At 43.9% G+C, this 21,526-nt stretch overlaps 1 protein-coding gene across 2 annotated transcripts in view; it reads left to right on the forward strand.

Annotated features, from left to right (window-relative positions):
- Ptprb (protein tyrosine phosphatase receptor type B) overlaps positions 1–21,526 on the forward strand; it is a 118,781-nt gene that overhangs the window by 6,783 nt on the left and 90,472 nt on the right. Inside the window, exon 3 of one of the 2 annotated variants that reach the window (XM_038314945.1) lies at positions 2,813–3,066. In XM_038314945.1, coding sequence (XP_038170873.1) covers positions 2,813–3,066 — 254 coding nt within the window. Of the gene's footprint in view, positions 1–2,812; positions 3,067–21,095; positions 21,324–21,526 lie in introns of those variants that run through there. The other variant, XM_038314946.1, reaches the window with a different exon arrangement.

Here is a 21,526-nt window from a genome sequence, read left to right on the forward strand (position 1 = left end):
TGTGTAACCGTGATGCACAGGTGGGGACCGTGCTAAATGATGTGGGAGAAAAAGAGTGAAATATACAGAGAGAAGCATCTAGAAAGCTATCAAAGTGTAGGTTGAGTAGACATAGGAAAGTTGCAGACAATACACATGAATGTTCACCTACATTTGGATTTCAGATAAATTTTAAGTGTATTAATATAAATATTAAGCATGTGGTATAGAATATAATTCTTGAGTTGTTTCCTAGCCACCATGTAAACAAACTCAATTATACTGAAATATTATTTCCTGAACTTTGAATCTAACTGGTGTCCAACACTTCTGTTTGCTGAATCTGTCCACACCTATCTACACACAAAATCCTTGGCACTGCCCTTTGCATCTCAAAGAAAGAATGCTTATTCACCACGTTTCATTATTAACTTTTTTCTTGTTTTTTTTATTGATATTTATTGAGCTCTACATTTTTCTCTGCTCCCCTCCCTGCCTCTCCCCTACCCCATTCAATCCTCCCCCAAGGTCCCCATGCTCCCAATTTACTCAGGAGATCTTGTCTTTTCCTACTTTCTACTTCCCATGTAGATTAGATCTATGTGAGTCTCTCTTAGTGTCCGTATTGTTGTCTAAATTTTCTGGGATTGTGGTTTGTAGGCTGGCTTTCTTTGTTTTATGTTTAAAAACCACCTATGAATGAGTACATGTGATAATTGTCTTTCTGTGTCTGGGTTACCTCACTCAAAATAATGTTTTCTAGCTCCATCCATTTTCCTGCAAAATTCAAGCTGTCGTTAAGAAACTCCCAGAGATTCCACTGAAATCAGGAAGAAGACAAGGTTGTCCACTCTCTCCATATCTATTAAATATAGTTCTGGAGGTCCTAGCTAGAGCAATAAGACACCAAAGGGAGATCAAGGGGATACAAATTGGAAAAGAAGAAGTCAAACTCTCACTGTTTGCTGATGATATGATAGTTTACATAAGTAATCCCAAAAATTCTACCAAGGAACTTCTACAACTCATAAACACTTTCAGCAATGTAGCAGGATACAAGATTAACTCATTATTAACTTTTTTAAGAATGTCTCTTTAGGCCGGTTGGTGGTGGTGCACGCCTTTAATCCCAGCACTCAGGAGACAGATGCACACGGATCTCTCTGAGTTCAAGGCCAGGCTGATCTTCAAGAGCTAATTCCAGGATAGGCTCCAAAGCTACAGAGAAACCTTGTCTCGAAAAAAAAAAAAATGCAAGAAGAGCCAGGTGGTGGTAGCGCATACCTTTAATCTCAGCACTTGGGAGGCAGAGGCATGTGGTTGGTTATCTCTGAGTTTGAAGCCAGCCTGTTCTAGTTCCAGGACAGGCCCCAAAATTACAAAGAAATACTGTCATAAAAACAAACAAACAAACAAAAAATGTAAGATGAGCACAATTTATGATCACAGTGAGGTGAACCGATATTTGCTTGTTTTTAAATATTGAAAATTTATCCCACCTGTTCATATATCCTAAATCACTAGCTGTTCTTTTAAAAGAGATCTAACTTAGAAAACACAACAGCCTTGCTTGGCAGTGCACACCTTTAATCCCAGCACTCGGTAAGCAGAGGCAGGTTTGAGGCTACACAGCCTTGGCTACACAGAGAAACCCTGTCTCAAAAAAAAAGGAAAAGAAAAGAGGAAGAAAAGAAAGAAAAGGAAATTCAACAGTCTCATGATTGAAGCCTCACAGGATTAAAAACACCCCATCCGCAGAGAGTATGTTATGGTTAGACAGGAGCGAGACATTCGGCTGTGCTCTTTGACAGTCAGTGGTAAACAGGAATGTACTACAAATCTCAAAAATCTAGAAGAAGATTCTAAATAATTACACCATGAAATTTAAAAAGATGTTTGAGGAGATAAATGTGTATGATCTGATTTAAACATTATATATTGTATGCAGAAATTTAAACATCACTAACACTCCATTAATATATAATTTTATGTTGTTATATATTAGTAAAATAAATTAACACCACAAGTGTTCCTATCATAAATGTTTGCATTATGGCTAAAGAAATAAATATCATTAACCCCTCCCCAAACAAAGAGCCACACTCTTCACGATGTAATTAGGCAAATCATTAACAGTGATTCTCAAAGCTGTTAGATCAGCTCTTTGGGGAAGCTGGTGAAAGCTATAACTATTCCCTAGCACTGCTGTAAGATGAATTTCCTGTGGTCAGAAGTGTAGGTAGACCTTTGGAAACTCATGGACTGCTCCTGAGACCTATCCGGTCATCTAGACATCCGTAGCATGAATTGAACTCTGTCTTCTATGCAGAACTGGCCTTTCCATATACAGCAGATTTTCATAATTCTGCCTCCACCGTGTAAAACTGGCAGATGGACCAAGGATGGGTATACTGTACAGGGCAAATGGAGATTTTCCTATACAGAGGAGATCTTGGCTTTTCTATACAGCTAATTTTATCCACATGCTCCTTCTTGAAGGGACCTTCTTTTACTATGTAAAAGTTGTTTTTAGATAGGAAGATGGCTTAATTAGTAAAGTCCTTGCCTAGCCTAGCCTACACAAAGCCCTGGGTTCGACCCCTAGCACTGTAATACCAGGCATGGTGGTCCACACAGGTAATATCAACCCTTAGGAAGTGGAGGCAAGATGATTAGGAGTTCAATGTCCTCAGGCTACCTAGCAAGCTCACCATCATCCTGAACCACGTGATGGCCTATCTTAAAGCAAAATCGTTTTATGTGAAGATAAAAATTCACATAAAATTAATAAAATCTGAGAATGATGTTCGCCCCTGTCCGTTCTTCCCCTCAGCTGGCCTGGGGACAGAAGTCTCGGTGCGGATTGCTAGGAACTCCGTTGCCCCGCAGATCCTCACTACTTTCCACACAGTTCCCTACAGCCCGGAACACATTAGGAACACCACTGAGACATTCCTCGGGAGTACTGCAGAGCCCTACAGGCCAAGCAGCAGCAAGAGAGCTCTCCCCAGCCTGCACCCGACGGGGACTACAGTCACAGCCTGGGGTCCATCAACGACTCCGCCTTCCTTCAGCACCACCACAGAGGTAAAAGGAGGCGGGTGGTACGGTTGCGAGGGGTCCCAGAAAACTCTTTCCTTGAAAAGACTCTCTGTGTCCAAAATGCCACAGTGCGCTAAGAAATCGGCCATTTTGTGTCTAAACTGCAAATTGTACACAAACGGATTTGGCAGAATGAGAAAAAGTTTGAAATCGCTGCATCTTGATGAGATGGAGCTAGTTGGGCTTGGTCTTGCTGTCCCGGTCCTCCGTACTCTGGCACATTAGCGTTTTGTGGACCAAAGTCATGGCACCTCCGCATCACCATCCCCTGTGCATCACCTACCTGTGATCTTGGTAGTTGCCACAGTGACAGATGGGTCAAGAGAATGGATAGCAGGACTGGCAGCTCGTAGGTGATACCCAAACACTCTCTCTGGTTTGAGCGTTCATTGCTTTGCTTTGCTTTCCGCTCAGAGATTCGAACTATAATGTAGACAATGATGGTGTAATTAGAAGAGACGAGAAGAGTTCAAGTTTGCAGAACACAGGTATATCTTGATGACTTGAGAGTGTAGCTCTTTGCCAATAGGCAACCCAAATAATTTAAAGACTGAAGACATCCAATATCATCCAAATGACATCCACCCAATTGGATCTCTTATTACTTTTTGTATTGAGCCTAATATTGCATATGGTCTTCCACTACTGAGCACGTATATCATTATGGATCACAAAACAAATACAGTGAGAAAGTTGAACAGCTCCTGGGACTTTATTTTTGGTTCGACTTTTCCGTTACCATAAATCTTCCCTCTGACCCAGTTCTTCCCTTGCCTATGAAAAGGAGTTAGGAAGGCCCGGTTGCTTTTTTGGAAACTCTTTACATCCCTTTCAAGCAATACCCCCAATCTCTGTCCATTAATAGAAATATCTACCCTGAGAACACGCACTCTGAATCTGCCTTTGAAGGTCAGCTGTGCCTCTCCCATCCCTCCACTCGGTTGGGGTTTAAGACAGAAAAAGAGGGGCACAGTTAAAGCTCCTTACCTCTACCTTGACTTCTGCCCATCTCCTGGCTCATTGTGGTCTCAGACTGTTAGCTTTGCAAAGTGGGAAAAGAGGACATGAGATGGGGGAGCTGTGACTTCAGGAGCCCCCCACGATTGGGGCACTCCCTAGTTCTTCAGCTCCTTAGCCATTTCATCCACTAAAGTGAATGAGATATTTGCACTTTTGAAAATGAATTCTCATATCCTTATTTTGCCTGTGTATGCCTCCACAAAACTCACATTCTACCATTAACTTAGTACAGCATTTCATTTACACTGGAACTTAAGTATTTATAACAGGACAGAAAAGAAGTATATCAAACAAAGCACATGAAATAAAGACTATCACAGACACCTAACTACCTGAATGCCAAGATAGTCTATCATCCTTCCAAAAGCATAGAACCCTTCCCACGTCTGACATTATGAAGCCTAGAAATAGGTTCAAGAGTTGGCCAGGCTCTGCAAAACTATATTCAGAATAATCAGCTGTTGCAGACACACCATTGGTTGGATCAATCTAACCCTGCATGACAGAGTTTACAGGATCATCCGCCAGTAGTATTTGTAGCCTTAGATCATAGCGGCACAATGGTGAGGGTTTTATTGTCGTTGCTTCTTTGTTTTCTCAGGATTTCGGGAGGGTGTTTTTGTTTGTTTGTTTGGTTGGTTGGTTAGTATGTTGGTTCATCGGTTGCTTGGTTAGTTGTTTGGTTGGCTCATTGGTTTGTTGGTTGGTTGGTTGGTTTGTTGGTTGGTTCATTGTGGGTATCATTTCAAGAAGAAATCAACTACAGTGTTTATATGTGCCCCCAGATGGGGCACCCAACATTACCAGTTTCTCACTTCTGGCTTTCTTGAATTTCAAACAAAATATTCACTCTGTTCTGGGAAGTGAGAGAGAAAAAAAAAAATGCTGTCTCCAAAGGCAGTTTCCCCCAGTGCAAAATTCTGAACTCTAATCTAGCCACCCTTCCCACCAAACAACTTAAAGGAGCACTACTTCACTGTTCATTATTAATCGCTGGAGTCTGAGACTTTGAAAAGTAACACAAGTCACTGACAGTTCAAAATTTGTGTTCTCTGAGAGTAATTGTGACAAAGAGCATCAGAAGAATGTGAGTAAAGTAGTTCAGCTCAATTGTTGGAAATTGTATCTAAATGTCTCTGTCATTTTCTTTATCACACAAACATCTGGTTTGTGAAGATGTTTTACTGGGCTGGGTTGGGGGCGTTGTTTTTGAGTGAAGACAAGGTTTCGTGACTGTATGTGTTGGACAAATGCTTCTGAACAAAATGCTTAAAGTTTGAGGGGGGGAGGAGGAAAGGTTTGGGCTAGCCTGGAACAAAATAGAATGGAGGTGAGCGTAATGACACAGAATGAAACGGGAAGGAGTGGACTGGGGTGGACTGGTCTGGAATGGACTGCAGTGGGGCTGCTCGGGTAGGTGGTTCCTCTGCTGCTTCATCAGGGCTCACTGTTGCAGCTGCATTCAGCACGGGAGGTCAGCAGGGCTCCGAGATCAACACTCAGCTCATTTGCATGACTAGCCCTGGGCATTGGCTATGAGCCGGCCATCTAGGCTCACCTCATGACCCCTCATCCTCTAGTAAACAATACCAGCTTCCCTTTCATGATGGGAAGTTAGTCCAGCTTCATAAAAGGCCAAAGGTAAAGGCTGCAGGATTCTAGAAGTAGAGACTCTGGAGTCACACAATGCTCCTTCGGCCACATTTGGAGGTTAAAACAAGCTAAAAAAAAAAACCAGCTGAGATTCAAAGGATAGGGCAATAGACTCTGCTCCTTTATGAGAACATCAGCAAAATCATGTTGCAAATACACACACACATACATACATACATACATACATACATACATACATATATATATATATTGCACACACATATAGTTGGGGTGAATCCATAACCATTAAACAGGACACCGTATATTATTGTCATCACCACTGCCCCATTGCCATCGTCACCATCCCTATTTTATAGATGTCTAAATAAAATATGCAGAGGTTAAAACTCAAAGACCTCAAATGATTAAGAAGAAAGATAACAAGAGTGTACACACATGTACACACACCCCCTCAGTCACCATATTCTCTAATATACAGTACCTGTTCATCAAGGCAAATGCCAAGGAAGGCATATTTGCACTGCATTATCCCTCTTCACTAAGCACACACAACAGCCCTAAACTTGCTCTTTGAAGATGCAGGGTGTTTCTTTTCTTTCACTTTCTTCTTTTGTCCCACATCCTCCCTGCCTATATGATGCATTTGTCTGTGGAAGGTTGTATCCTTGGACCAGGACTTGGTCTCAGAGCTCTGTGGCTATTACCCCCACCCCCTCCTCTCCCAACCTCCAACTCAAGACCTTAAGGGAATTAACAGGTCAGATGCAGAAATCAAAAACTAGTGTTTCAGTATCAAAGAAACTGAGCCTAGGTCCTAGCAGTTTCTACTCAAGTTGTGCTTCCTTCTTTGTACCGGAGATCACGCTGGGCATTCATCTGCCTCACAAGATTGAGAATAAAGATCTGACTAAAGGAATCACTTTGGGAGGTACTCTAGCCGAAAGTAAGTGAGGATTTACTAATGTTGGCTTCTTTTAGTCTTTGTTTTATCATCCCTACCCCAGCTGACTCCAGGCTTGAGGAACCCACTTGAGCTAGCGGATTCTGCAAACCTGCTCTAGAAGAGATAAAGTTGCTGACTGTGCAGAAAAGCAAGGTTTCTGGCTGGTTCTGCTACCACTATCTACACATCTTGCCTAGAGGCTCGCTGCCTGCTTCCTCTCCCACCCCACCCTTGTGCTGGCCCTGGGAGGAGCAGCATTTCCTCAGTTTGTGAATAGCCATTGTGGTTCTGGGCTGAGCTTTCGCAGTTCTGCGTTTCCTTCCATTTGGCCTTCAAAGAGATCACAGCCCAGTGTGAGTCTCCAAATAAAAGAGGTTAGTGCAGAAAGTACCTCAAAACCAAGCCCAGGCAGCCTCCCTTGCCTGGGCCACTTAGAGTGTGCAGGGAGATACACGGCTGTCACCATTGTTATATAGGCAGACTAAAGACAAACAGCACCCCCACTGCCAAGAACAGCGGTGCTCAGCCTTCCTAATGCTGCAACCCTTTAATGCAATTCCTCATGGTGTGGTGACCCCAACCATAAAATTATTTTTGTTGCTACTTTATAACTGTAATTTTGTTACTATTTTGAATTGTAATGTTAATATCTGTGTTTTCTGATGGCTTTAGATAACCTCTGTGAAAGGGTTATTTAATTCCCAAAGGGTCATGACCCACAGGTTGAGAACCTCCGGTCTAGAGGAAACCACGCAGACCACCCTCAAAGCACCCACATGGTGCTTGGACTGTCCATTGCAAGTAGAATCAAGTAGTACAGACCATGAAACTGATACAATTATTTTTAATTCTTATTTTTATTATTTTTAATTATGTAGAGGGAGGTGGGATGTGTGGGTACAGCTGCCCTCAAATGCCTCTGGTCTGCAGCTGGAGTGGTGGGCAGCTCTGAGTCACTCTACACAAGAACCAAACTCCAGTCCTCTGGAAGACCAGAAGGTGTTCTGAACAGCTGGACCATCTTTCCAGTCCCCACATAACATCATTGTTGGAATAATTCAGGGCAGGAGAGGGACCTTGGAGGGCCAAACACTTCCTCCCCTCCCCCCCACAGCCCAGCAGGTGAGAGTCAGACAGGCCACACAGACTGAGCTTAAGTGGGGACTTTTATTGAGATAAAGAGAGTGTGGGGAGGGAAGGAAGAGCTAAAAAGACAGAGAGAAAAAGAGAAAGAAGAGAGAGTAGTAGGCAGAGTTTTACCTTTTTTGGTTTTTTTGTTGTTTGTTTTGTTTTGTTTTTCAAGATGTGGTTTCTCAATAGTTGTGGAGCCATTCCTGAAACTCCCTCTGTACCCCAGACTGGCCTTGAACTCACAAAGATCCACTTGCCTCTGCCTCCTGAGTGCTGGGATTAAAAGCATGCACCACCACCACCACCCAGCTAGAGTTTTGCCTTTTAAAGGGACAAGGTACTGTCTGTCATGCATGCAGGGCTGATGCACTCTGCCAGGTCCCCAAGGGGCAGAGCTGAGGTGTGCCTGGATGCTAGCAATTGTGTTATGACCATGTTTTGCTAAAGCCCCTACCTCATAGCCAGCATTGTCCAATCTTAATTTTGAAGTGCAGTCTCTTGGTTCTTCAGTTAAAATGGATGACCGTCTGCTAATAGCACAACCTAGCTTAAAATTCGCCTGACCCCTCCAGCCTTAAAATTTCAAGGATTCCTTTTTATTTTCATTTTTCTTTTAGTGACACGTAATTGGATTGCCTTCCATTTTGTTCATGAGGAGGCTGGGCTGATAATGTGCCACAATATAAGCCACACACATACCTAAGATGAGACCACAGAACAGGCCATAAGTGTTGAGATGCCTGGCTGACGTAACACCTTCCCTCTGGCACACTGGCGTCTCTGGAGAGATGAGGTTTGCTCAAAGCAAGGGCTGATGCAGTAAGAAGAGAGAATGAGGAAAGGAAGCCAATATCAATAGAGAAGCCAGACTGTGCCAAGTGTCAGGGAAAGTCTACACCGTCAGCTCTGGCCATGGCCCTGGCTGTCCTGGAACTCGCTCTGTAGATCAAGCTAAGCTCACCTGCCCCTGCCTCCCTAGCTGGGATTAAAGTGCGCACCACCGGTCACCTGCACCACTTAAAGCTACAGTTGTGGAATTCAGGTTCAGACTGTCATTGCTCAGAATTGCCTGAAGTGGAAACTCAGAGCCTGCAGCGTGAAACTCTCCCAGCAATTCTATTAGGAAGCTGGGTTTGTGGTCAGATGAGAGATAACCGAGTGATCAGCTTGTTGGGAGAAAAAAAAAATGAAAGCGAGAAAAGAGAGGAAGCCCAATGGGGCTGTAGAACCTGAGTACAGTCACAGGAAGCATCCCACAGCCCACGTCCACAAAACTCAAGGGTGTCCCAGACTTAAGGCCATGAAGGGACTCGGCAATTCAGTGCAATCATGGTGACTACTAAAAGTGACATGACTAGCATCATGAGCAAAACTGAAACATAAAATGTGGCTGTAAGTTTTATATCAGCTTTGAAATTCCTTAATTTAGAGACTTTATTAAGATTGTAAACTTAATTCAGGATGCCAGCCTCCTATTCTGAAATAGTTTGGGTAGATTTATTATATTTTGCAGAAAGAGAAGAGGCAGACACACACACACACACACACAGAGAGAGAGAGAAAGAGAGAGAGAGAGAGAGAGAGAGAGAGAGAGAGAGAGAGAGAGGGAGGGAGGGAGGGAGGGAGGGAGGGAGGGAGGGAGGGAGGGAGAATTGGGAAGTTCAGGGAAGGGTTGTACAAACTCTATGTACACATTGCAGTTGACCTGTTAACGTGCAATTACTTCAAAATAATTATTTTTAAAATAAAAAGAAACCAAGGAGAAGTTTTTGCTGGGCGGGCTTTCGAAGGGTGGCATTCACAGGAAGCTGCTGTTTTAGAGCTAAGCCAGCGGCTCAGACAGCCCAAGATGTGTCTTCGAGAACTGGGGTGAGAGCAAGTGGGGCTTGAGGCTGCTGGGTAGAAGACGGGGAGGAGAGATTAACACACACAACAGGGGAAAATGAGATGAATTTTCAAAAAAAAAAAAAAAAAAGAAAAAAAGAAAGTCAGTGAAGCGAAAACTCAGAACTGGCTCCCAGCCTCGCGATAAGTCTGAAGATAAGGTAGCCTGGGAGGAACTGCTAAATCCTTTAAATCTCTGCAGTTTACCGCAGCCAACGGCTGTACCCTCAGATCACACACACACACACAGAGACTCACAGGTTTGAAACCCAGTCACTGTAGAATACAGAACTGCCAGGAGAAACACTGTGAATTCCAGGAGCCGTTACTGAAGTCAGTACCGTTTCCATATTTCCTGCACTTGCAGGCAGCTGGGAACAAAACGCAGCACCACCATCATAGGTCCAGATGAGAGCTCCCTACTGCAGAAATTTCTGTTAGGGAGCCAGGGGTATCTGTGTTGCTACCGCGTCTCTTGTTTCAGATCCCTTATAGATTTGGGCCAATGAGATGCCTGCTGTGGGGGCTTCCTGTGTGGCCTTCCCTCTATGAGATTGCTGGTATGAGGGGCGGGGGAGGGGGGAGCAGAGCTATGGGCAGAACTCAGCAAGTGCGTACTTTGTGGTGGTGGGGAGGCTCTGATCTTGGTGGCACAAGTAGCAGTTTCAGGAATGTCTCTCCTGAGAAGCACTCGCCCTCACACGGAGTTTAGGAGGGGCCATCTACCAGTGCAGAACAACAGCTTTATGGATGTCAATTACTTCTAAGGCTTGGGCTTCTAATTCTGCACTGAGATGTGTGAGAATGCACTTGTCAAAATTCTGAGGCAAGCCCTTGTTTGGGGGAAGACTGTAAAGGTTTATTCTGTCCGTACAAAACAGAGATCCAGTCACCGTGACCTGGGGATGTGGAGGAGATGACAAAGAACAGGGCTCCTTCCTTCAAGGCCTCTATAATCTGACTCATAGTTTTAACATGAGTCAGATTATGTTTGGGGGAAACATGATAAGGTCCTTTGATCTTCTGCTTTGATCACTGTCAGCCCAGTGCTCAGGGGTCTCAGAGATTCCCTAAATCGGCCTCACCCAGTAGAGAAGGGTGGAGTGGGAAGGAATGCTGACTTAGAGATAACCAAGAAACAGCCAGAATGTAGGACCATTGTGGTTCCATCTTTTAATTTTTTTTGAGCCAAAAAAAATCAAGATTTTTTTAAAAAGAAAAAGACTTGATTTTTTTCTTATTGCTTTCTAATTTTGATTTTTAAAGTGATATTAAAATCTTGTTATAAATGCCAGTCACCTGGGTTTAACCAGGTGGTTACTGAATTATAAGCCTCTCCTTTAGGAGGAGTGGATGGGGAGGAAGTAGATGGAAAGGAAAGGGAGGGAACGGGAGGAGAGGAAGGAGGGAAAACTGTGGTCGGTATTGTAAAAAATCAATGAAAAGAAATTCAATTAAAAAAAATAAGCCTCTCCTTTGTAACATCTACAGAACTCATAGGGAGACAATTTGATCCACAGAATGTTAAAACTATGTCTTCGGTTTCCAATCTTAAGCCTCTAAAGAAGCTAAAAGCTTTGCTTGTTTAGCTTTTCTTTTTTATTTTTAATTGTTTTTACATTTATTCATTTTATACGTGTGAGTGTGTGCGTGTGCCTGGTACCCTGAGGACAGAAAAGGGCATCATTATCTCCAGAAACTGTGATGGCTGTGAACCATCATATGGGTGAGAGGAACAGAACCACCAAGTTTCCTGCAAGAGCAACGTGCACTCTAATTGAGGAGCCATCCCTCCAGCCCCATTTTACTTTTTCTTTTAAAGCCAATCTTTTCTTTCTTTCTTTCTTTTTTTTTTTTTTTTTTTTTTTTTTGGTTTTTCGAGACAGGGTTTCTCTGCAGCTTTTTTTTTTTTTTAGAGCCTGTCCTGGAACTAGCTCTTGTAGACCAGGCTGGCCTCGAACTCACAGAGACCTGCCTGCCTCTGCCTCCCGAGTGCTGGGATTAAAGGCGTGCGCCACCACCACCCGGCTTTAAAGCCAATCTTATGTCACGTTTTAATTATCTGCTGTCAAAGATTGGGGGAATAGATTTTTGTGAGTATCACAGCCTAGCTCGTTCTACCCAGAAGCCATGCACATCCTGACTGCCTGTGGGAAGTATTGCTGCCCCTGGCTTGCCCTACCTGTGAGCAGATTCATCTCTTTGGTTGGGTGGTGGCAGCTGTGGTGGTGAAGACGCAGCAGAAGCCTGGAGTTTGAGGGGGTGAGTCTCTTAAAGTCTCTCCTGCTTGGAAATCATATGGCTACCTATGGCTACATGCTGGGATGAAAACTACCCAAAGTCAAAGTCTATTTCCTCCCAGATTTAAAAAAAAAAAAGAGGAATAAAAATGGGTAAGAAATTAGTGTGGAAAATAAATACCAAGGGTACTGGCTGATTTTGTGTGTCAACTTGACATAAGCTAGAGTCATCAGAGAGGAAGGAGCTTCAGTTGAGGAAATGCCTCCATGAAATCCAGCTGTATGACATTTTGTCAATTAATGGTCAATGGGGGAAGGCCCAGCCCATTGTGGGTGGTGTCATCCATGAGCTGGTGATCCTGGGTTCTGTAAGAAAGAAGACTGAGCAAGCCAGAAAGCAGCTCCCTTCCATGGCCTCTGCATCAGCTCCTGCCTCCAGGTTCCTGCCCTGTTTGAGTTCCTATCCTGACTTTCTTCAGTGATGAACAGCACTGTGGATGTAAAAGCCAAATAAACCCTTTCCTCCCCAGCTTGCTTTTTGGCCATGGTGTTTGGTCGCGGAAATAGAAATCCTAACTAAGACACCAAGAAACCTTAAAAATGTGCCAAAGGGCCGGGCGGTGGTGGCGCACGCCTTTAATCCCAGCACTCGGGAGGCAGAGGCAGGCGGATCTCTGTGAGTTCGAGACCAGCCTGGTCTACAAGAGCTAGTTCCAGGACAGGCTCCAAAGCCACAGAGAAACCCTGTCTCGAAAAACCAAAAAAAAAAAAAAAAAAATGTGCCAAAGGGTCGTCGTGGAGCCTACTGATAGCAATTCTCTTCCCCCCTCCTCCCTTCCAGTATTTAGAAAACCATGGCATGGCCCCCATTCTGAGTAGCTGTTAAATGCTCGTGATCTCTACTGAACAGCTCTGTATGGATACAAGAGAAAATGCAGTATGAATGTATTGTCATTTGGATGTTCTCAGAAAGATATTCCCACCTATGGGCTCTGTTATCCTTTTGTATGACTAAATACTCAATTCCCATGGTTTATTTTAATGTTCTTTGTAGAACATTATTTCACTATTAACAGTTATAGGTCCTAACATGTCTGGCCCTGAGCTGGGAATTGCCCTGTGCATGTAGTACATGACTTCTCTTTCAATCCCTAAAACTGCCCTCCAAATATTTTTGTTATTTCCTGGAGGCTCGTGATCTAGGAAGTTTATCTAGAAAGATTTCTCTAAGTACTCCGAACTATATCTCTAAACACAGAACAGGATGGTCATGAGGTTTTTAAAAATAACTGCTCGTCAAAATTATGCTTTCTTCTATTTTAGTGTTTCTCTTCTGAAATGCATGACACTCACTGCAGGTTAAAATTGTGTTGCTTTTAACCACAATTTTCTCTTCAGGCAATACAAAGAAAAACAGAAAAATACTTGGTACCTTGTGATTGGTTTTAGTTGACACGTCTGCCTGCTTATTATGCCTTCTTTTAAAAATTATTGCCGTGTGTTTGCTTAGCCTGAGAAAGGCTCTGGCTTATGTTTTAAGAACCACATTAACGGCCGGGCACTCGGGAGGCAGAGGCAGGCGGATCTCTGTGAGTTCGAGGCCAGCCTGGTCTACAAGATCTAGTTCCAGGACAGGCTCCAAAGCCACAGAGAAACTCTGTCTCGAAAAACCAAAAAAAAAAAAAAAAAAAAAAGAACCACATTAACTTGGTGTGGTTGTGCATGCTTGTAACACATGCACTCAGAAGGTACAAGCAGGAGGATCAAGAATTTGCAGTCATCCTCAGCTACATGAACAGATCAAGGCCAGCCTAGCTTATATGATATCCTGTCTCTAAATAAATAAAATATTTTGGAGCCATAGTGGTTACCTGCAAAAGACCAGCACAAGATGAAGGCAATCAAAATCCCAGCATGATAAACATGATGGTTTCATAGCTAGCAATTTTGGGGGGACCCCTGACAGCAGGAGTTGGGAATGTCTCTGACTCTATGGCCTGTACTTGGGACCCTTTTCCTCCTGACAGGTCATCTCAACCAGCCTTGATATGAGGATTTGTTCCTAGTCTTATTATAATTTATTTATGCATGTTCAGTTTATCTCCCTAGGAGGGCTGCTTTTTTATTTTGAAGGGAAACAGAGGCAGAGTGGATCTAGGGGGCAGGGACTGGGAGAAGGGGAAATAAGGGAAACAGTGGTGGGGATGTAATGTATGTAAAGAATTAAATGTTTAAAAAAAATCTCAGCATGGGTCAGGAAAGGACTGACCCACATCTAGTTGAGGAGTTGTTGGCAACTGATGGCTGTTGGTAGAAAAGAGGGTCATTTTTCTCTGGGGAATGGTCACACTGATAGGCTGTATATGCCGCTTTTGTAGATGACTCCATGACCGTGCACACATGGGTAGCACTAATTGGATTTGATATTTTAAGATAGAGGGCATTAAGTTAGGAGGGGGTGTGTTAGAGAGGATCTAGGGAAAAATGAAAGGTAACATGATCAAAATATATTGTATACATATATGAAATTCTTAAAGACTAAATACACACACACATACACACACATACACACACACACACACACTACTTGTACAGTTTGGTGAGCGGGCCTATATGCCCATCTACTCCAATCAGAAGCCAGAGCAAAGGAGTGTGAATTCAAAGCCTTTCTGAGGTATGGAAGTAAGATCACGGCTAGCAAAGGCCATTTAGCAAACCTCTGATGCAAAATAATAATAATAATAATAATAATAATAATAATAATAATAATAATTGGAGGTGAGTAAATAAAGGGTTAGAATAAAAATCCAAAGCAGAGCGTTTGTCAAGCATGTGCAAGCTCCTGGTTTAATACCCAATACTCAGGAAAAGATTCTTCCTAGAAGGAATGGCATCAGGCTGATCTTGTGTCTAGCATTTGATGGTACATGGAGTTCTTTTTCCAAGTCTTTTTCAAGTATCATTCACACTGAATTTTTCATGAAGCTTTACAAATATCAAGACATACATGATATTTATTATAAAGATAACTAATTTATGAATTCTAAAATTGTTCCAGACCCTCTAAATAGTCTGCGTCACATCTTGGAAACAGAGCAATCAGTGAAATTTGAGAGGAATCACGGACGAGTTAAAATTAACTCGCCTAATAATAAAATTTTGGTTGGAGGTTTATGGGTAAGCACGCTGAACTGCCATTGGAGTTTAAATAGCTCCTCTTTACCGACAGCACAGATGATTTGTTAAAACACAAAATGCTTCCTTCACCCCCTGCCTTACTGATTCCTTGGGTCCTTATAGCTAGGGCCCTATACTATGACTTTCTAGTGAGTTCTCAGCTAATTGCTGATGCTGCACTGTCCTGTAAGAGCATGGCTCCTCATCCTCTTCCTCCCCCTCTTCCTTCTTCTCTTCAATTCCCTTTCCTCTTCCTCCTCGTTGTCCCATTCCTTCTCTTCCTTCCTTTACTTTCATTTTTTGCTCCCACTCCTATCTCTTCCCACTTTCCCTTCTTTCCTTCAAAATCAATCTCTTCCTGCTTTATTCTTTCTCCCTCCACAATTCTTCCTCCCCTACATGCTCGCTCGCTCTCTCTCTCTCTCTCTCTCTCTCTCTCTCTCTCTCTCTCTCTCTTCCTCTCCTCTCTGACTCCCTCTCTCCCTCTCTTTCTCTTCTCTCCATCTCCCTCCCTCTCTCTCTCTCTCCTCTCTGACCTCCTCTCTCCCTCTCTTTCTCTTTTCTCTATCTCCTTCTTCTCTCTCTCTCCCTCTCCTTCTCCCCCTTCTTCTCCTCTCTCCCTCTCCCTCCCTCTCATCCTCTCCCTTTCTTTCCCCCTCTCCCTCTCCTCCTTTCTCACTCAGGACAGCATTTAAAGCATGCCTCAAGACAATACTTGCAAGCGCTTGCTAGAGAATTTATTAACTTAACATTTACTGCGCAGCTACGAAGACCCAATCATTCTCTCAGAAAACATTTAGTGAGATTCTATTGTATTCTGAACCCTGGGCAGAAAGAGAAAGCAAAGCTCTACCCTACAAGAATGTCTCAAAGGACCAAAGATGCAGACAACACTCAAACACATAAATAATTAGGTTATCATCACACGTTATTACTCTGAGCTAAACCAATGGGCTGTGAGGGCGAGAGGATGAAATAAACCTCCTCCTTATGATCTCTGATATGGAGGAGGAGTCTTCAAAACATACTCCAGCCCTGACACCGAACCGGTGCTCAGCACATTTTCTGAATGGAAGCATGTACCTGAAGAAGGGAATCAAGCCAGAGATAGACAACAAACAGAGCCAGGTAAGGAAGGTCCTGGCTGGGGTCTGTGGTCTTTTAGTCCCTCGTGGGAGGTTTGTTTGCATTAATTGCTTCCAATCCACTTCACTTCCCCTCCAACGCAGAGCTCTCTCTCTCGGACCCTGGCCATCCCTGGTCTACCGTAGCTCTCCTTCCTAGTGAGACATCAAATGGTGCCATATGCTCCATCCAGCAGTCACATTCCTGCGTGAGTGCAAGCCCCAGTGGTGGAAAGCTTAGAAAAAGTTTCTAGTTATAGGAGACAAAACATAACGGCAGTGTGTTCAGTGTGCTGTGCACAGACTCACGACAGCCTTGTTTTGTGCCTGGAAACCTAGTGAGCAGAAAAGGGAAAGCCATGTGTTCAGATGGAATTGAAGCACTGGGAATCACTTGCTGGATCTGAACTTCCCCGGGGAATAGCCTCACCCTGGGATCAGGAAGGATGTGGGGACCTTGTGCCATACTCAAACCAAATTATGTGTAGGTGGAGCCACCACACAGCTAACTCCATTATGGGGCAACTAAGATTTTGGGGGTGCAAAACATACATCCCAACTCTATCTCAGTCATACCAACCAGTGGTGAGAACAGGCATAGAAGTGTGAACACTGACCACAGATGAATTTACTGGGACTTACAAGTCCAGAAGAACATTCTGCACATTGGGTTTTTTTTAATCTATGGCTCATGGCTCCTATAATCTTTGTAACTTTTTAGGTCTCTAGAGTAATAAAAAATAAATTTTGTTAAAATATTTTACTTAGGTCCCTGAAACAGCTCTGAGTGAATAAGGTAAAGCGATATTTTTCAACTATACCTGCGCTTTTATGGGTGTGATTTTTAGAGGTGTCACTGATAAATACTTAATAAGAGTGAGGGGCAAGGGGCAGGGATTGATGGTTGCTTGGAGGGGAAAGTTCATTACCAGCGGCCAATGGTTCAACCAGCCCTACTTCATAAAATATCTACAAAAGGCAAGTGTCCGAGGTGGAGGGTTTCCAGGAAGATGAGAAGGAACATATCCCTGTGTTTCCACATGCTCCCGACCCCATGGGGGTGGGCCTTCTACACCTTGCCCTGTATCCCTCTTATAGAGTTGTTTGCTAACGTCTTTAAATTGCTCTTTGCAATAAGCAAATAAGCATAAAAATATATAACAAAATAAAGTTGCCATTCCCAAGCAGTGGTTCTTGCCCCTGGTGAGCGGTGAGTTCAGCATCTGTGTTCACAATGTAACAAGATTCATACCTTAGCGGTGAGCTTGTAAGGACTGTGTGAACGCAAACACGTTTATGACCGTGAATTTTTTCACCATTTTTAGAAGACAACTGTCTAGTCAGAAGCAGCCACACCCTTCCTGTGGAGTCTGGGAAAGGCTTCCTGATGACAAAAGGCAAAGGTTATGCCGCTGTAATGGGGCAGAATGACTGACCCCCATTCCTGGAATGCAATGACTTCTAAAAGTAAATATAAGGTCATATTATAGGACAAATGGACTCAAAAGCAGTTGAGGAATTCCAAACAAAGAGAACAAATAAGAAATGAGTCAATGTGTTTATACTATGTACAGAATTTCATACACTCCCTATCCAAAAGATGACCTCAGGGACGTGTTCTGTGCTCCTGCAACATGTAGCCACGCTTGCAGATTTGCATATTAATACTGTAGCTGTGATTCCAATTTTTAAAACTTCTGTTTATTTTATATATGTGAGAGTGTTTGGTCTGCAGTTATGTTGTGTGTACCACACACATGTCTGCCTGGTGCCCATGAGGTCAGAAGAGCATCAGACCTTTTAGAACTGTGATCAAGGATAGTTGCGAATCATTGTGTGGGTTCTGAAAAATGAAGCCAGGTCCTTGCAAAGGAAACAGTGCTCTTAGCTGCTTAGCTCCCTCCACAGTTCCTGCATTTATTATTTCAGAAGGAAAAAATATAGTCACTAAAAGTCCAAGTTTAAGTCAGACCTGTTGTCTCTCATTGTATATTAATTTTTATGGGCTATACTGAACCCATAACGTATTGGAAGCTCTGTTGTCAGCCTTGAGATGATAATGATAAAATAATGATAAATTAAAATTCCAAAGTTATATAACTTTGGAAAAGAAATATTTATAACTACTGGCCCTTTCCATCATGTTCTGATATGATTCTTCATCTATGCTGAGGATATTAAAAAATTATTCAACCTCAATTATTATGAGCATACATGTTCAACTTTGATAGATCAAAATTTAAAAATGGATTTTTAAACGTGAATTCTTATTTTCCAAACTCCTGGTCCTAGAAACACTCTTGGCAGGTGCCTGGGAGCACTCTTGACCAGGTTCATGGGAGCACTCTTGGCAGGCGCCTGGGAGCACTCTGACCAGGTTCATGGGAGTACTCTTGGCCAGGTTCCTGTTAATTTGGAAGCATTTAAGCAGTAATATTGGGAAAGTGTTTCCTACAGCCTCTGTTTCTTCCTTTTCAAATGTCTTCAGGTATACTCTTATAAGTCATAAGAAAGGATTATTAGTTATGTTATATATTATGTTAGATGTTAGAAAGTTTGGTCTAAAAGGGTGCAGCATGCTAGAATACGTGTGTGCGCAAGGCTGTTTGTGTTTGTGTGTGTTAGCTTGGGAAAGATGGAATTGTTTAAAATTTTTCACAGGACAGTGAATATTTAGTATATTTAAGTGGGAAGACTATAAATCAGAAAATCAATTGGAAAAATTTTAAATCCCAGAGAAGATGACAACGAAAAGCCTAAACATCAGGAATTAGTAAGTGGGGCCTATGCAATGAATGAATTTAAAAGAGACCCAAAAATAAAATAATGAGATAAATTGATGTGGATGCTGCACCTGTTGCCGGACTTTTCAAATGAGGTTCGCCAAGTTGCTTTCACGTTTGTGATGGCATCATAGCTCTCTCTGTGACACCTTTAGAACATCGTTCTTAGTCTTCCACCAAGGTAGCCTTTTCTGAATACAGAAAGGTACGAAAAGGGTAGCAAGGAATGAGCTAAAAAGAAACTTGACTCAAGACTCAAGGCAGTTGGTGCTTGTATTGAAACACACAGTAGATGGAGGGAAGAAGCAGGGTACCAGTGATGAGAGAAAGGTGTGCCAGACTTTGAAGAGTTCTGGGTGAAGGTACAGAGAATGAAAATGGTTTGTCTGGGTGAAGAACAGGATGTGCTGCAGTCTCCCAGAGGACACACAGGTTTGGTGTTTGGTGAGCTTGCTGACTTGCCAGGGAGATTACAGACCTATGTGTATCTACTTCTAAAGCCCAGAAGTCTCTGAAAGGCAACAAACTCGGTTTTTCATTAAGAAATATTGGCAAGCATATTTTCCAAAAGAACTGAAGTGATTTTCACTTTCTTCAAGTGTTCTACTGTCCCTCAAAGTGTATAGTAGACATAAGTAGCCGAGCCTTAAGAGTATCCGCTCTGTAATGTATGTGCAGGAGAGTGGGTGCCTTATGCCCCCCGCAGTGATTTGAAAGGTGGTGTAATGATCCATGTGAGACAGTTATTGACAACCATGCTGATGGAGCCAATTAAGACCTTTGAGTCTTTTATTAATGGCCAGACCAAGAGCGGGCTCACAACTCTGGAAGTCTCTTGGTGTCCTAGCTCAGGGATACAGTATAAAGGCAAAACCCACAAAGATTCATCAAAGTTAGATGAGGGTCAGAGAGTCTTCAAACGCTCATTCCTGCCAGAGCATAGTAGCCATTTTAAACAAAACCTGCCAGTTATTTTGCCTAATACATCTGGAACCATAATCAAGGCATGAAAATCTCAAATGTGTTGCCAAGGCAGACCTGACAGTTGTAGGGAGGGGGTGTGGGGAGCTAAGACCCGTCTTAAACACAAGATGGAATCAGAACAGGATTTGGCCCCTACCTTAGTCATATCAATAAGGTCATATCTTTTGTTAAACAGCTCAAAAATCTCGAAGCTATAAAAGTGGTTGCAAAGCTTCATTATTATCATCACACTAAGTGCTTTCGCTTTTTTGGGTTGAGTTTCTTCTCGGACCTGCTTTGACATACACATTTCTTCAGGTTATATGGCAGTCGTCCCGGATCTTACAGATGATGCGGGGAAACACCGCAGCCTTCTTCTTTGGAAGGAGTGGGACGCTGAGTTATGGGAGTGTACGTTGGTGATGTGATTATTTGGTTGTCAGTTCACAGTATTTTCCTAAGATTTGGTGGAGCCCACAGGCCTATGCAAGCGAATTGGGCAAGTGGATGGAGAAAGGAGGGTCCTGTTGATAATGGGCGGGCTCTTTGAGGGTCTTTTCCCCTGCTGATGTCAAAAGGACGCCGACAGTGACAAATGGGTGTTTTGAGGTGAGAAGGGCTAAAGCCCTCTAATAAAAGGCTTCAGGAAAGAGTGTGGGCGACCCAGGGAAATGCGCTCCGGTCAAGTTTAAGCCTGGGAAAGGAGGCCCTGGAGAAAGCAGATGAGAAGATAGGAAGGAAGGTAGGGAGGGGGACGCTGGGTGTGGAGAGGAGAGGGGGGCTGAAAAGTGAGAGCACTCAAGCACTTTTTAAAGCTATGACAACAGGGTTGAGGACCACTGGGAGGGAAAAAGTGAAAGTTCAGGAGTGGGGAGGGGGGAGAAGGCAGAGCCCCGCGGCCCCGGAAGGGACCCTTGGCTAGGGAGGCTGCAGCAGAGGCAGGGGGGGGGGCAGCTTGGCTGGCCCGAGGCCCCCTTGGCAGCCTCAGGCGTTGGCTCCTCGGGACTCCCTCCCTCTCCGGAGCATTGTTCCTTTGCCGGGAGACAAGGAAATTGCCTTTTGATTGCGGAAGTCCCGGACGGGGCTTGGGGGCGAGGCAGCGCGGGTCAGAATGGCAGCGTGGGAAGGGCCGCGCGCCGCGGGTCCCCGCCGCCTGTCGTGTCCGCAGCCCGCCCAGGGCGGCAGCAGAAGCAGCTGCTGCCGCGGCCCTAGCGCGTCCCCAGCTTCGAGGGAAGCGCGCTGCGCCCGCGGGGCGCGCTGAGCGCGCAACAAGTGGTACTCGAGGTGCCCTGGCTGTCCTCCCAGCGAGATGCTGAACCATGGAGCCACACTGGCCTTGGGGATTGCGCTGAGCCTCCTGCAGGTGAGCTGGCAGAGCAAGGGATGGGGACGATGCTCATTCCCCGCTAAGAACCAAGTCTATCCTGGCCCCAGCCTCCGGGGCTGCGCGAGGGGGGAAAGGAACAAAATCTTATACTCCTTTGTGGGAGAGTCATCCTTTCCCGAAATCCTGCCGTCTACCAAACTGACAGCTCACCCTCCTGTCAAGACAACCTTCGGTCTCCA

This window comes from Arvicola amphibius, chromosome 17, assembly GCF_903992535.2.
Source record: "Arvicola amphibius chromosome 17, mArvAmp1.2, whole genome shotgun sequence".
Lineage (NCBI taxonomy): Eukaryota > Metazoa > Chordata > Mammalia > Rodentia > Cricetidae > Arvicola > Arvicola amphibius.